Genomic DNA, 16,261 nt, shown 5'->3' with positions numbered 1-16,261 from the left:
CACACGCGTCGCCTCTCCGTGAATCCAGCAACCTTTGTTTTATGTTGTTGTCATGGAGATAGAGGCCCAGCAGTGGGAATGTTAGGGACAAACCAGGGCAGTGGGCTGATGGCCGGATCCATTTCAAAGTATATGAAACAAAGCCAAACCACCTTCAGGTGTGAAGAGCCCAGCCTTTGGAATCAGGCATTCTCTCTGAAAGCTTGCTAATTTCACGCTGGGAAGGAAGCTAGATGCTGCAGGGGCACAGAGTCCACACGTATTTTAAACAAAACATTAGAATTTTCACTACCAACGTTCCTTCTATATGATTTCGATAAGAGAATAAGCAATTCCAAATGCTTAAGACATACACCAGGGGAAAGGGAATCGTTTTTTACTTAATCTGAGTTATAATTTTCCCATTACAATCTAACCGTATCAAGTGGGGGGCACAAAGAAATAACCATTAGTTTTAAAAGTTTGAACTGTTCAGTTTAAGGATAGCTCTGAAAGCACAATTTAGTTTGAAATTCAAACTGTTTCATTTCCTATTTAATCTTGTACATTTCCTTCTCTTACAATACTCAGGTTGGAAGGGTGCCAAATTAGACCAGGAACAAATTTTCACCAACTTCACTTTAGCGCTTTATTTTTAGATTACATTAAAAACCTCAGTAGGCTCCCTGAGGGAAAAGAGCTTTAACCACTAACAGAGGCAGGGGAAAACAAGGGAAACGGAAAGACAGGCTAAATTGTTAACAAGGAAAGCTCTCTCAAAACAGCTGGCCCGAGGTCGCTGTAAAAGCTAAAAGAAACTTACCCCCAAGACCAGGTAGGTAAATGTGGAGAGCTCGGGACCTTAACCTTTTGCCCCGAAGCTAGGAAGGGCTAGTCAGGCTTGTCAAAGTGGCATACGTCTTCACAATGATTTCCAGATGGGACTGGAGGGGCGGGGGTGGCGGGAGGGAAGGCAGAGAAATCCTGACGGATCACAAGCCACGCGCTCTAAGCTTTTGCACCATGTCAACGTGCTTCAAGGAGCCTCCTGTGCACAGGCTGCGAAATGGGCGGGCACAGTGCGAGAGTAAATGGAGTGTTGAATGAAACACAGAATTTGTTAATGTATTTACATAATTTATAATCTGTAAGCAATGGTCTCGTAAATATAGACTACAACTTTACATATGCTAAGCAACAGATCATTGTCTCCCCCACCAAAATATCTCGGTTAAATAAAAAATTGACAGCATTTACACCACTTTCTTTACTTTCTCTCTTCTTCTCTTTGTAAACCACTGCTAGTCAGTTTAATCATCTGCAATTCAATTTATTCCAGGCAGCTTCTCTACCGCCACCACCTTGATCGCGACAGCTTCCTTACAAAGGTGCCAATAATGTGGCTGGTGACACATGCAAACCCAGGGTGAGGCATGCACCTGCTGCTGTGAGTTTACTGTGCATGTCCTGGGCTGATGTACCCAATGCAAAGTGCTTTAGAGACGGCAGGGGTGAAACCATCTCCGTCAGCCCTTATAAATAACCCATTTTAGCTTCAAATAATAAGAACTGCCATCCCTCCATTCATGACAACCGACCACATTCTAAATGCCACCAAGGAAATGGTATCATGGGTACCAATGGGAAACCAAGGAAATGATCATCTCCACAAGGTCTTTTTCTTCCCTTAAGAACCACAAAAGTGCTAATTTTCCCTTTACAAATGTTACATAAACTCTTGATTACAAAACTACTCAACAATTTAATCCTACCATCTATACAATTATACACTCCTTCTCAGCAAGGTCAAAAGCCTATGATGTAGTCCCTTTGTACACCAGAGATTCTTTACAGAAGAGAAGTCCACAGACTGAAATATTATTGCTGCAGTCTCCTAAGAGGAAACAGAACCGGTCAATTCCTGTGAATCCTTGTTGCCCGAAGAAGATACAAGACCGGCGAGGCGACCCCTGGCGACAGGGCTCCAGCCCTCCCGCTAACTTTCAGGACCACCTACTTCACCGTTGAGCCTGGAGGCCGAGGCTCAGTCAGCAGCAGCTCCGTTTCGGCTCCGAAGGCTGTCTTCGGAGTTTGAAGCCCTTTCCACCGGAAGGCGGGTTGGAGTCAGTGGATGGAATTCTTCGACCTGAACCAAGAGGACAGGAGGGAAGGGAATGAGCTTTCACATTCTCAATCTGTTCATTCTCAGACACAACCATTTTGCAGATGCAATTTGACAGGTTTCATTAAAATTTAAAAAGTTGAAAAAACTTCTAAGTTTGGAAGACTTTTAGATTTACAGAAAAGCTGCAAAGATAACACAGAGCACTGCTGTGTACCCCTCACCCAGTTTCCCCTGATTTTGGTATCTCACAGTATTACCATGGGATTTGGCAAAATGAAGAACTCGACACTGGCACATCACAACCCCAGACTTTTGTCAGATGCCATCAGTTTTCCCACTAATGTCCTGTTTCTGTTCCAGGGTCCAAAGAAGGGTATCACATGGCATTTAGTACAAATTTTTTTTAACTAAAATATTACATGTTAAAAAAATTGCATCAGAATGTGCCTGTCCCTCTGTCTCGTGGCAGAGGCCACCTTCCAGAGACAGGTGTGTGCAGACATGCACAGTACACACACGCTCTTAAAACCAGGGCAGGAGCAAATACTGTTTCACGTAATATAACCTGGGGATTGCTCCACCAGAGCGTTCTTTTAAATAGCTCTGTGATACCGCATTGTATGGATGTACCGTTCTTTATCCCCTATTGATAGATCTTTAAGTCTGTTTCCAATATTTTGATGTTTTTAAAAACAATGCAAAGACTGTGTTTGTAAACCCATGAGTGCATGTGTGGGATAAATGAACAGGCGTGGAAGAGCCGGGTCATGCGATTCTACTCCTGGGTATTTATCTGACACCGACACTGTATTCGCAGTGTCTGTCTAGCACAAATGCAAGAAGGACGTGCAATTTCAACTCTGACAGATGCTGCCAAATTGCTCTGAAGAGGCTGCGCCACTGTATCCTCCTGCCAGCAATGCATGAGAATGAACAGCTTTCACCTTACTGCTCTGTGAATCATAACGTCAATTTCGAGAGAAGCCTTAAATCACCCATCCACCTGCCTCACTGACAACTCAAGGGCTGCTTCCTGTACAAAGGCTTTCCTGAAACCCTCCCACTTCCTAACTCTGTCCAACATCTCAGATGCTAAAATCAAGTCAGGAGCCAGAAGCACGTTACTACACATTTGTTTACGCAACCATCTCCATTATCTCCCTCTAATGAGGCCCAAAGCTCTTCAAGGGAAGAGATCTCCAGCTTTATGTTTCCAGTATCTATTTAGCATAGCACCTGGCACTGAGGTATTTTGAAAACATGGAACGAACTGACACCTGCATCTTTGGCATTAATGAGGCTGAGCGGGAATCTGCCGACTCTCAGGTCCTCGGGTGCCCAACCTGAAGCCTCTAGCACATCCAGCAGCCTGCAAATCAGGGGTTGGGGAGGGAGAGGGCAGAACACAGCATGGTGCCCGCAAGGCTAGGAAGCATCCTCCAGTATGTCCTACAAGCCCTTTCAAATGCCTATATGCACTGCTGTGAATACAATGCAAATTTATTTAAAAGCTTCACTGACTCTTCTTGTCATTCCTTATTTCTCAATAAATGGATACTGAAAACACAGCTGGTATTACAGAGCCATCTCTGAAATATTTTTAGAAGAATGCAGAGAACACCTTCGTGACCTGAGAATAGGCAAGGATTTCTTAAACAGGAGCCCCAAAATGCTAACCATAAGGGAAAATAAGGATAAATTGGATGACATTAAGATTAAAAGCTCCAATTTACTAAAGGAGTTGATTCAAAAATGAAAGTCAATGGACTTTCTTGGTGGCGCAGTGGTTAAGAATCCGCCTGCCAATGCAGGGGACACGGGTTCGAGCCCTGGTCTGGGAAGATCCCACATGCCGCGGAGCAACAAAGCCCATGTGCCGCAACTACTGAGCCTGCGCTCTAGAGCCCACGAGCCACAACTACTGAGCCCACGTGCCTAGAGCCCGTGCTCTGCAACAAGAGAAGCCACTGCAATGAGAAGCCCGCACACCGCAACGAATAGTAGCCCCCGTTCGTTGCAACTAGAGAAAGCCTGTGCGCAGCAATAAAGACCCAACACAGCCATAAATAAATGAATAAATAAACAAACAAATTAATTAATTAATTTAAAAAAATGAAAGCCAAGGCACACAGTGCATCTCTCTAATAGACATAATCAACCACGGACTCATAGTCAAAATAAACTATAAACACTAAGATAAAGGCAGATAAACCCAACAGGAAAATAGGCAAAACTACACAAAAGAGGATATCTAGATATCATAAAAATGTAAACAGACCTCGGAAAGGTGCTCGACTTCATTCACTGCCATAGGTGCAGGTCACTACCCTGTCCCTCCGCATCGGAGTGACTGGGGTTCGCAGACCCCACTGGTGTCCGTGCCAATATAACCACCCTGAAGACTGTTTGACAGTAAACTTGTGCTCAACGCACGCATACCTGAAGACTCAGCCATCCTTCTCCTGGGTATAAACAGACCCAAGAAACATGTGTACCTGTCGTGTACATGTTGGACGTGAAGCAGAATGTTCACAGAGGTTCTACTTGTCATAGCTCGAAACTGGACATAACTACCCAAACGCCTATCCACACTGTGGGTATTCCTCGCCGCGCCCACCCTAGCACACACACTCCATGTCGATGAGGATGAATCGCGCACGAATCTACCAAATGTGACGTAGAGCTAAAGACGCCAGACACAAGAGAGTAAACCCAGCATGTTTTAAAAAGCATAAAATATAAAAACAGGCAAAACAAGAAGAGTTAGTGGTCAGGATGGTGTCTCCCTGGGTGGGGAGTGGGGGAGGAAGGCTGCTGGGACGCTGCTGGGTCTTGAAGTGAGTGCCGATTACAGGAGTCTACACCGTCCGTGAACATGCCTGGAGCTTTATACTTCTGATATGAGCACTTCTCAGCATGTATATTAGACTTTAATAAAAAGCTAGCAAACCAGGCACTGTGCTAATGCAATTTTACAACAGCCCAGTAAATAATAAACTCAATTTACATCTCCTTAAATTTTTCTAATCTTTTTGAACATATATTTTTTATTTTTCACAGTTAAAATGAGTATGTACAGGCTAGTTTTTATACAGGAATTTTCATTATTGGTATAGTTCACCAGCTTCCTGTTTTTTAATACTGCTGGAGAAAGAACACTTTATAAAGAAATAGTGATAATTTTGGCACTCATGACACCACACACTTAGATATTTTAGCTTGAACTGTGAAAAATTCCCGCCTGGCTTCACGCTGCCTTTCAAGAATGCATCTGGGTAACTGCTGTTTACAATCTAGGAAAACGATAAATATCGTGACTCTTCAACGCTGGAAGGAAAGGGCTGGACTAGAGCTTGCACACCAGCCTCTACCAGCCGTCCCAGGGAGCAGATGGGCCTGGCAGGCCTGCACAGTGTTCTGAAAATATCTGAATAAGTGGCCAGGTTTAAAGAGTGTGACATGTTACATAAAATTCAGATCTCTGGTTCTCGGAACAAACTAAAAACATCAAAAAATAATAACACCGAAAATAACCCCAACAACTGAGCAGCCAAGGGCCGAAATCCCAGTGCGGTCCACCTGCTGGAGCTGGGGCTGCCCTTGCAAGCTGCCAGGGCCGCCAGGGCTTTCTGCAGCCCCCCAGGTCGCAGCCTGCTCCTCTGTTGGGCCGTCCCTGCCTGGCCCCGGTGGCTCCTCCTCTACATGTTGGCCAAGGGCCCTTCCACTTCTCTCAGACCTCCCCCAAAGGACGGATCTTAATGAATAAGTTCACTGTGCTTTGCTGGCTTTCTCCTGTCCTCCAAAGGGAAGTCTGACCTGTTCAGTTAACATGAACCCCAGGGCTCTGCACACCTGCTCTGTCAGGTCTCAGCTTCAGTATCACCTCCTCAGAGAAGCCTTCCCCGACCACTTGCAGAAAACTCTTTCACTTCATCCTATGTTATTTTCTTCCTATCACTGCTCATCATCTGAAAGGACCTCACTTATTTGTGTGTTCACTGTCTCTCCCACAGTGGAACGTGCACCCCAGGACAGCAGACCCCATCTTGTTCGCTGCTGCCTCCCCCGAGCCTGGAACAGTTCTCAATGAATATACTGATGAATTTGAATGAAATGAATAAACAGATACAATCTGTAGAGGATCCCAAAGGTACGCAGCAGCCTCTCTCCTATCTAGTGTCATCCTATTAACACTACTGGAAAGGGAAAGAGGAGGGGTGGGAAAAAGTGGTCTTACGTTTCACTAGCGAGTGCCTAGTATTAATTTTTGAGGGCTTTCTTATAGTGGAATTACACACGCATTTCATTTCCCTTTATTTATTTTGTTCATTTTCAATGACTCTGGACAACTAACTGAAACACATTTAAAGAGAGAAAGAGGGAGAGATGACAGCTTCTAGGACCTCTAGGCCCTGCACATTCTTTATTCAGTAGCAACATTCTTTCTAGAAGGGCTACAGTCATCAGGCAGCAGCTCTCCAGCACTTACAGCATGATATGAAAACCCACCGTCACTCTTAAATTCTCAAATCTCATTCCACTGAGAACAGTATCAGAGACTAGACCACTCTACGTAAGGAGAAAATTCTACTCGGCAAGATAATTGTTTTAAGTTGCTCTGCACAGAGGAAACCCATAAGGCACAGAGATACTCACTAATTTCTATAAAGAGTTCGTTTATGTTTATCGCGTTTTTTGCGCTGGTCTCTACAAAAATTGCATGGATGGAGTCGGCGTAGTCCTTAGCATCTCTCTCCATGACCTCTCTGGAAGGCAACGAATTGCAAATCAGAAATTCTGCCCATCAAGAGCTTAATGTGATCCCCACCTACCCAGTAATTAACCAGATTTATGATGATAGAGGATGTCAGGAATAGCTGGTGAATGAGCCCTGACACCGTGGTCCTCCCAATTACACCACTTCTACGGTTAAAGAAAACAGAACAGAACAGAATAGAACTCGGGACTACTAGCAATGCATCCAATGGAATGGCCAGAGAATCACTGGGGTTTCTTTTCCCCTCAAAGTAGAGCCCTTGCTTGGGGAATCGTGGAAGTGGTCCAGAGAAATTTCCAATAAACGTGCTTTCCTTAAAATATCCTTCCCCATTCAGGTATCCTATGTTATGAGAGCTGAGGGCTACACTAATCCCAGATAATGTCAAGTATGACGCAAATGACGTTTAAATATATTACACACCTGTCTCGATATATAATCTAATTAGCTCCAAATGTCTGAACTCTTAAATTTTAGTTTGAAACTTCAGGACTCCAACCAAACAACAAAAAGGAATTTTTCAATGTCAGAGATAAAATAAAAGCAAGATTCTTACATTGGCTATTGCTCTGTAAGAAAAGGAACACATAATCAGCACTGTAATCTCCTGTTCTAATAACTTACCTTACGTCGATAAGATCACACTTATTTCCTGCAATGGCAACTACAATATTGGGTGGGCCGTGCTGTCGAAGCTCTTTTACCCAATTCTTTAATGTGGAAAATGTCTCCTGTAACACAGAGGAGGAAAGCAACTGGAGGTATAAGCAACCAAAACAGAGTTTTCAAAATAGTCTAAAGAAAACGGTATGTAAGTCTTACTTCTTTTGTGATATCATAAACAATTATAGCTGCAGCCGAGCCGCGATAGTACATTGGCGCTAAGGCACGAAACTGCAGAGAAGAGGGAAAAATAAAAAACAAAATTGGGAAAACTGGTTAAATATGTTTTTTACTAGACTTTTAACCCCATTATCCCTGCACAAAAGGTAATCCTTCTCTTAATCCAAAGAAGATGACATGATGTTTTAAAGCAAATGAACCAGTAATTACCAAAGGCAAAACCTTTTAATGTAACACTGAAATGCCTCTCAGAAGGTAGTTTAGAATACATTTTTATAGGAATTAAATATGGTGCTATAAACAATTGTTTCAGCTAAAAAGGCTTTTTAATTGAACTCAATGTTATAATTCCCAAATTCATTTGTTCAATAGTCCTTTAAACGTTGGCTTCCCAAACTATCAAAGAGATAAAAATAATGCTGTAAATAGTTCTCCAGAGAAGGGGCTGCATTTGGGTGTTGAAAAGATAACGCTGTAATCTAAATGCTGATTGTGCTACAGAGATGAGCACACATTTACATTCACCACTTGGATGAGCCTGTAACTCACTTTTTTGGTAACTTCCACACACGTGGCAATTCCCAAATGCAGGTACATATCCCATTTCATTTACATGAATTTAACTCTGTGTGCAGGGCTCCTTCCCACCAATCACCTCCCTGCCCCAATACAATAGGGAGGGAAGAGAAGGAAAGGGGGAACAATAACAATTTAAACAGCGAGGCTGATTTAGTGGGCCATTTCTCGTGATAGAATGTGAGATGGAAAATGGGAAGCTCTCTCTCCAGTCAACCCTGGTTCCTGGGCATCTGTGTGAGAACCTTGCTCAGTGAATGTGATGCCAGTGTTGAAAGACAAGACTCTTATCTACGCTTGACCTTTGTCTTACACCCTGACTTTGAAACCTGATCCCTACATCTGATGTGAGAGATACCACTGGACTCCCCTCTGGGTCTCTGTTCTGTGGCTTCCCCGCAAAACACAGGTAGGAACTGTCATCAGAAGTGAGCATCTGAATACATTCCATATACAGAATTACAGACTCCACAACTTCTTAACCAATGACTTAAACTTTGGCTTTTAAACTTTCATGCTAATTTGAGTTTTATAAATGAAAGTAAAATTATGACTGTAGACTCCATGAGGAAGAGAGCATGTCTGTTTAGTACCCCATTTTATCTCTGGGCCAGGTGCCTGGCACACTGTAGTAAGCCAGAAAGAAGTGGGGAATGAGGGAATAAGAACTGTTTAGGTGCAGGAGGAGGTCAAACTAAATGCCAAACCCAGACGACCATCCATGTGAAGTTTTGCTAGTCTCAGTGAGAAAGATCCCTGCTGCTGGGGTCAAAGCCGGATAACTTCCAATAAAATAGGTTAAGTTTTAGAGAAGAAAAAAAACCACTAATAATAAAGCCTGTAAGCAACTTTAAGGAAACCAGATTATTAGGTAGAAAAGACTCTGGACTGTCTTTCATGCGGTGAGAGTCACAGGAGCAAAGGCAACGATATTAGCTTTCATTTTGATGTGTTATTCTGGCAACATGCTTTACAAGATTGTTGGTTTTTGGCTTTGTTTTCTTTGTTTGTTTTTTGCATTTAAATTTGTAAGGTAAAATTCATTTAGAGAAGTGCAAAGATCTTAAGTTTGATAAAAGGTCTTAAGTTTTGGTAAAACAACAAATGTGTATGTGTACAACCACGTAAACACCATCCCACTGAGATATAAAACATTTGTATCAACATGGAAAGTTCCCTAATGCTTTTCACGCCCCTTCTTTATCCTTAAATATCCAAGTCTATTTTATTGATATTGATATAACCACAATGGTTTTCTCTTGCTTAAGATCCGCATAGAATATCCTCTTCCAGTCTCTTATTTTCAAGCAATCTCTGGGTTTACATTTAAGGGAATCCTTTTATAACCAGCACATTGTTAGATCCTGACTTTTGATCCAATCTGACAACCTCTGCCTTTTAAGTGGAATGTTTAGTTCCTTTACATTTAATGTACTTACCGATATATTTGGTTTTTACTAATATTAGGTCTACCATTTTGCTGTTTGCTTTATATTTGTTCCATTAAAAAAAAGAAAACCCTGTTCTTCCTTTCTTCCCTTCTTTTGCATTAACTATTTTTTAGTATTCAATTTTAACTTATTAATTTGTCCATTGGCTTTTTAGTTATACCTTCCTGTATTACTTTTTAAGTGGCTGCTCTTGTAACTACAATATACATTCCTCACAGTTGACGTAGAGTTTAAAATGCACCACCTCGGGCTTCCCTGGTGGTGCAGTGGTTGAGAGTCCGCCTGCCGATGCAGGGGACGCAGGTTCGTGTCCCGGTCCGGGAAGATCCCACATGCCGCGGAGCGGCTGGGCCTGTGAGCCATGGCCGCTGAGCCTGCGCATCCGGAGCCTGTGCTCCGCAATGGGAGAGGCCACAGTGGTGAGACGCCTGTGTACCGCAAAAAAAAAAAAAAAAAAAAAAAAAAGCACCACCTCACGTAAAAGATCAGAACCTGGCAAGATTTGTTTTATCCCACTGTCCTTTGTGCTACTGTCAAATATTTTAAAGCTATGTGATGACCCACACAATCCAATATTATAATTTTTACATTAAATAGCCAGTAGTCTCTTAAATAAGAAAAAAGACAGATTTTTATATTTACTGTTTCTAGTGGTTATTATTTCTTCCTATGGATCTGAGTTACCATCTAGTGTCATTTCCTCTAGCCCGAGAACCGTTCTGGGACCGCTGCTGCTAAATCCTGTTTTTCTTCTTCTAACGGTGTCATGACTTTGACTTCATATTTTAAAGATAATTTTGGCACTTTAAAGATACACTGCTCCACTGTCTCCTGGCCTCCACTGACTCCGTGGGAAGCTGGCCCTCATTCATACTGTTGTGTCCCGCACATAATGTGTCTATACTATTATCTCTGGCTGCTTTCAAGATCTGTCTCTTTAACTTTGGTTTTCAGCAGTTTGATTATGATGGAACTAGATGTGGTTTTCTTTGTACCTATGAGTCTGCTAAACTTTTGGATTTGTGAGCTGATATATTCCACAAAATTTGGGAAATTTTCAGCCATTATTTCTCAAAATATCTTTTCTTTCTGTCTCCTTCCCCTCTTTTTACAACTTCTGGGTCTCAAGTTACACATATGTTAGATTGTTTGAATTTGTCCCTATGGTACTAAGACTATGTTCCTATTCTTCCACTCTTTGTTCTTTTGTTTTGTCACTTACCCAGTGGACTTTTCATCTTAAATACTACAGTTTTCAGTTTTAGCATTTCCGTCTGATTATTAGTTGCCATTCTGTGTAAGATTCCCCATCTGTAGTTAAGTAGATTATGACTACTTTTCCTAAAAAAAAAAAAAAAAAAAAAAGACTACTTTTCCTTTAAATCTTTGAACATTTCCAAACCATCTGGTTTCCATTATCTTCTCTGAAGAGTGTTCAAACACTGGCTAATCACCCTGAGATTGGTTTTACACATGGTTAGGGTGGGTCTACTTGGGTCTCTACTCTTAAGACCCTTCAGAAGTTTCAAGGGAAGCCCAACGTGTTTATCAATCCCCTCGAACAGGGCAGGACTGGACTTTCCTGTGATGAGCAGCAGCTGAATCTCTGCTCTGTCTTGTCACCCCTCCAGCTGTTGGCTTCTGTTGGGTCTCTTAGTGTCGCCCCTGTGCAGTCACAATCTGGGGGTTAAGCAAAGCCTTGAAGGGAATTTACAAGCAGATTTTGGGGGCTTCCCTCCTTGTTGGATCCATCTTTTCTGGGATTTGCCTCCTTCTTTCCCAGCTGCTCTAGCAACCTTAAACTCTGTCCTCAAATACTGCAAGCTAAAAAGACAGCCTTTCTGCAGGAGTCCTAGCTACCCTGTGCTGCATGGTCTGGGGAGCGCCCTCTGGGGAAAAGCCATGAAAATGTGAGTCTCACTCAATGTCGTTCCCTTTTCAGTCCCCAAACTGCATCTGGTTGCTTGGCAGTACCTTCAGAGAGTTGTTTAATGTTTTGTCCAGAGTTTATACATAATAGTTCTCTGTGGGAGGGTTAGTCTGTTACAAGCCACTCTACCATTACTGACACTGAAACTCCTTCCATGTCCTTTTGGTGTAAAGAAAGAAGGCGGCAGCTTAAAAAGAGACTAAAGGGACGTCCGCACAGCTCTGCTCCCAATCTGGCTCTAGATCAGGGGTTGGCAAACTTTTTCTGGAAGGGGCTAGGCAGTAAACATTTTGGGCCTTGTGGGTCATGTGATCTCTGTCGCAACTCCTCAGCTCCATTACGGAAGCGTGGAAGTAGCCATAGACAATATGTAAACAAATAAGCATGGCTGTGCTCTGACAAAGCGGGAAGCGAGCTGCATTTGGCCTGTGGGCCACAGTGTGGACCCTGGCTCTAGGTATTAAGCCACTACACGCTTTCCTGATTTCAGACACGAGAACAACTCTTATGTGGCTCCTGTGACAGTGGATGAGTCCCTGTCTTCCTGGTGCTCTGCCCTCTAGAAACAGTCATTAGGAGAAACCACAGTATGATTCAGGGACATAAACCTCCAAGGACTGGATGCAGTGTCTATTAGACTTTGGTTAGAAGCTTTCTTTTACATGATCACAGACAGATGGCAAGTAATTGAAATGCTGCTGCTACAGTTACGGTGCATTTCTGATATGGACTTGAGGTGCATGTCTGAGCAGGGGCTGGGTCTGTCTCCATGCTTCTGCAGGAGTCCCTGTTAGTGAAGGGTGATTGGTGGGAAAAGATCACTTAAAACGAATTCATTTAGGATAGCAAATAGGAATGAAAAGGTTTGACAAAGGCTCTATCTTGAGAAAAAAAATTATGAAAACGAGTTTCATTTTATCTGATATTAGAAAAAACTTAGGTTTATTATTGCAACCAGGAGCTAGTTTCCTGAATGAACACTGAGTCAGAGTTGATCGTAACTTGACTGTGATTCTTTTGATAAAACCATATGCTGGCACAATATGATATCTATCTTTCATTTCATGTTTGCCCTTCCTAGTCCTATCATAAAAAAGGAATTTTTACAAGATATTTGAGGACTCCAACAGTTTTCCCCAGGCCTCTCAACCTTCTGATACACAAATCATTACCTTCTGAAGCACTTAAGTCATATTCTGATCAGCAGTGCTCTCCTCACTTAATGTAACAAACCCCTCACTGTCCATGGCTTTGCATGACATCTGCGAAGTGCTCCAAAATCACTTTCATTGACTTAATGAAATTACTTTGCAACCAACTGTCACTGGACCATCAGAAAGATGACCCATCTGTGAAAACGCGAGGGTTAAGTGGGGAGGATGTTTGAATGGTCAGTTCATCATAAAGGGGTGCCATTTTACGATGACTTTTGGTTCCATAATAAATGTCATTACTACAGAGAGCTGAATAATAAATATGCAAATATCAGAAGTGTATAATTTGAGGCATGCAATACTCACATGGTGAAACTAGGCAGAGGATCTGTTCCTCCTTACCTGTGCCAAAGTAGGGCTGACAATCAACTGATCTAAATCCACTGGCATCAATACTGTGTGCCAGGGGCTGAGCGCACAGACATGAGGACGGTCCCTGCCCCCAAGGAGCTCACAGTCTAACAGAAGATAAACAAGTAAGGAAACGGGGGACAATCCCACGGATGTGGGCAATCGCAAAGACTGTCAGGATCCGAAGAGATACACTGAAGAGTTCAGCTGCTAATGCGTCCTCCCAATATCTGAGCGTCAACCCCAGGTCAGGCTCTGTGCTGGGCCCTGGGAATACGACCCCGTGGTCCCGGCTCTCACAGTTTACAGTCTGTGGGGACAGCCTGTCAGGAAGAGTGTGTAGACAGATATCTAATTACAACTTGGAATGAGGGTCCTGAGGGAAATGAATAAAGGCAGTGACGGAGAATGAGCTGGGGTCGTGCTTAGGTGCAGAGGGGTTAGGGAAAACTGACGGTGTGACATTGAACTTGAGACGAAAAGGCTGGTAAGGAGCCAGCTGGCCAGGCTCCGAGTAGAGGGAAGAGAGAGTTCCAGTACGAGAAACAGCGTGTGTGAAGGCCTGGTTCTGGAGAGTCTGAGGAACTGAGCGGAGGCAGAGGGCTGGAGCTCAGCGGGTGAGAGCGTGGACGGACCGGGAGGGCCCTGGAGAACAGGTGGAACAGGCCATGCAGGGCTGTGCAGGCCAGTGGGCAGGGCGTGGCTCCCAGGAGAGGGGCAGTGGGCAGTCACTGAAGGGCAGTAAGTGGGAGGATAAGGTACTAAGTGGGGCTGGGAAGGGGGTAGGCAGGAAGACCAGTTCAAAGGTGAAAGGAATTCTCAGGTGAGAGTTAAAGGTGGTGGAGAGCAGAGAGCTGGCAGTGGAGACAGGGAGAACCGAGCGGATCTGAGGTGCATTGAGAAGCCGGAGCTGTCGGGACATGCGGTCTCGCCGACGTGGCATGCTGACGGGGAGGGGGTCAAGGAGAGCCTCCGCGTTCACGCCTGAGCACAGCGGGCACGTGGCCACCTGAGGACTGCAGGGGTGGTGAGGAAAGCTCCCTGGGCGACATGAGACGCGAGCTCTGAAGGCTGAGCATGGCGCTCTCTAGGCTAACGGTGGGAGGGAGGGTCTTCTGAGCAGAGGGAACGGCAAGCCAGGGGTATGAGGGTGTGGACTGGCCTGGCGCACTGCAGAAGCCTATGCAGTTTGGTCTTGGAGGATGAACTGGTGGAAGGAGGCGAAGGTGGAGAGTCAGGCCGAGGTTGGCCCGGTCCGGGCCCTAAAGGCCGTGCCCAGGACAAGCGGGAAGGACAAGCTTACACGTGCGCCCTGGAGGATCCTCACAGCATTTCAAACAGTCTGTGATTAGCTGTCAGATGCTTCGCTCTTCTTAAACCCTGTGATCCGGCAACAACCAGCTGGCGCGAGGGCTCACTGCAGGCACCCCTCTCCTGAGGGTCTCCTCGGCGCAGGGCTCTGATGGGCGGGCCTTCCGGGCCCACTGGGCTCATCTACATTCCCTGCGCGAGCCCCTGGATGGTTCAGTGATCTAGCTCCAGGTAGGGGTGAGGCAGATTTGCATCTCAGGGCAACTACTCCTGGTGCAGAATCAATTAGAAATGGGGAAACGAGAGGCATGCAGACCAGCTAATTACAAAACTTCACAGAATCCTGCTGTTATGGTAGCAGTGAGAGAGAGGCATAAACCCTTGTGTTATTCTTGTTTTATGTTCTGGAAAGATGTTACATATCACCATGTCTACCAGGACGGGCTTTGATTCAAAGCATAATGGAATCTATATCATAGCATGTGCTTTATAATGAGGGTTTCGCTGTGTCATCAAATATATGGGAGGGGGTAACCGAAACTTGGGATTCAGTGAAAGGGTACGTATATTACTTGTACGAAGAGCCACGACTTCGTGGCTAATAGGCTAGATGCCAGGGCTGTGGCAATGGATATATTCAGGAACACTGTGTGGCAAGCAGCCCTTCTGAAGGACAGCAGAGTGACGGTTAGCAAAAGCCTATCTCCACTGGAGACGCACAGCCCAAACAACATAGGAGCAGCGGGGACCGGAGACTTAGCAGATGCATCTAAGATGAGGAAATGGACACAGGGTGTGATATCCAGCATTAAAAAAACAGAAGAAACCAAACAGAGCAAACTTTAGACATTAAATCTGTACAAAATGTATGCTGTCTACGTCTAGGACAACAGTAATGGTTTGTTGGGTTTTCCTCCACGTGTCTGTGATGATTCTTGTCAGGTTTTATACCATTTGCGGTATCTATGCCGTCTCAGATAAGACTGTGAGGACAGACTATGTCTCCTGATTACTTCTTCTATAAGAGCCTAAGGCAGCACCGTGCATCCATCACATGCTCTTGTTTTGATAATACTGTTTGAAAACAAAAGTAAACAGCAGCTGAATAATGGGGTAGCTGCCAGACACACCTCAACAGGGAAATGAGACTCCGGGCCCAGAGGGAAAATGAGGTGGCAGCAGCGTCTGGTCCCCTCCCCGCCTTCCCACCCCGTCCGATTTGGGCGGGCTTTGCCAAATGCCATTCTGCACGGTGATGCCGTGCTCCTGGCCCCAGCTCTGGTCCAGGCCCTTCCTGAGGCAGACGACCACCTTGGACAACTTCATCGTCAGGCGTTTATTAAGCACCTATTGCATGGCACTGTGTTAGCGCATCCATTTCACTTAAATCTCAAACTTCATATGCTGTAAAGTTCCCTCCTTAGCTTTTAAAAGGCGACTATAAATGAGATGTGCTTAACTCTCCCTTTCTACCATTAATTCTTTTATATCTTTGCTAGAGGATGGAGCCCCAAATTACACACAATACTCTGAGCAGGGTTTTATCAGACCTGTTACTCAGCGTTTAATTGAAGACACTAAAAAGTATAAAAATGTCCTCAGTGCCCATATCACTTTCTCCATCGGTGGACTCTGTGGTTCTAATTGAAAAGAAAAAGGCTGGCCCACGCAACTGGAAAGACGTGTCTCTGGCGCAGAGAAGCG

The 16,261-nt window shown here is 44.4% G+C and overlaps 1 protein-coding gene across 1 annotated transcript in view; it reads right to left on the bottom strand.

Annotated features, from left to right (window-relative positions):
* Positions 1-539: 539 nt before the first annotated feature.
* The window catches only part of RAB22A (RAB22A, member RAS oncogene family), a 38,523-nt gene continuing 22,801 nt past the window's right edge, over positions 540-16,261 (bottom strand). The window contains exons 4-7 of the mRNA XM_082857042.1: positions 7,704-7,775; positions 7,506-7,612; positions 6,761-6,870; positions 540-2,125 (exon numbers count right to left, since the gene is read on the bottom strand). Coding sequence (XP_082713168.1) covers positions 2,028-2,125; positions 6,761-6,870; positions 7,506-7,612; positions 7,704-7,775 — 387 coding nt within the window. The 3' untranslated portion in view covers positions 540-2,027. The remainder of the gene's footprint in view (positions 2,126-6,760; positions 6,871-7,505; positions 7,613-7,703; positions 7,776-16,261) is intronic.

The sequence above is a fragment of the Leucopleurus acutus genome (genome assembly GCF_964270905.1).
Source record: "Leucopleurus acutus genome assembly, chromosome: 16".
Taxonomy (NCBI): Eukaryota; Metazoa; Chordata; class Mammalia; order Artiodactyla; family Delphinidae; genus Leucopleurus; species Leucopleurus acutus.
Note: the sequence above shows the minus strand (reverse complement) of the source record. Positions and strands in the feature narration are given on the sequence as shown.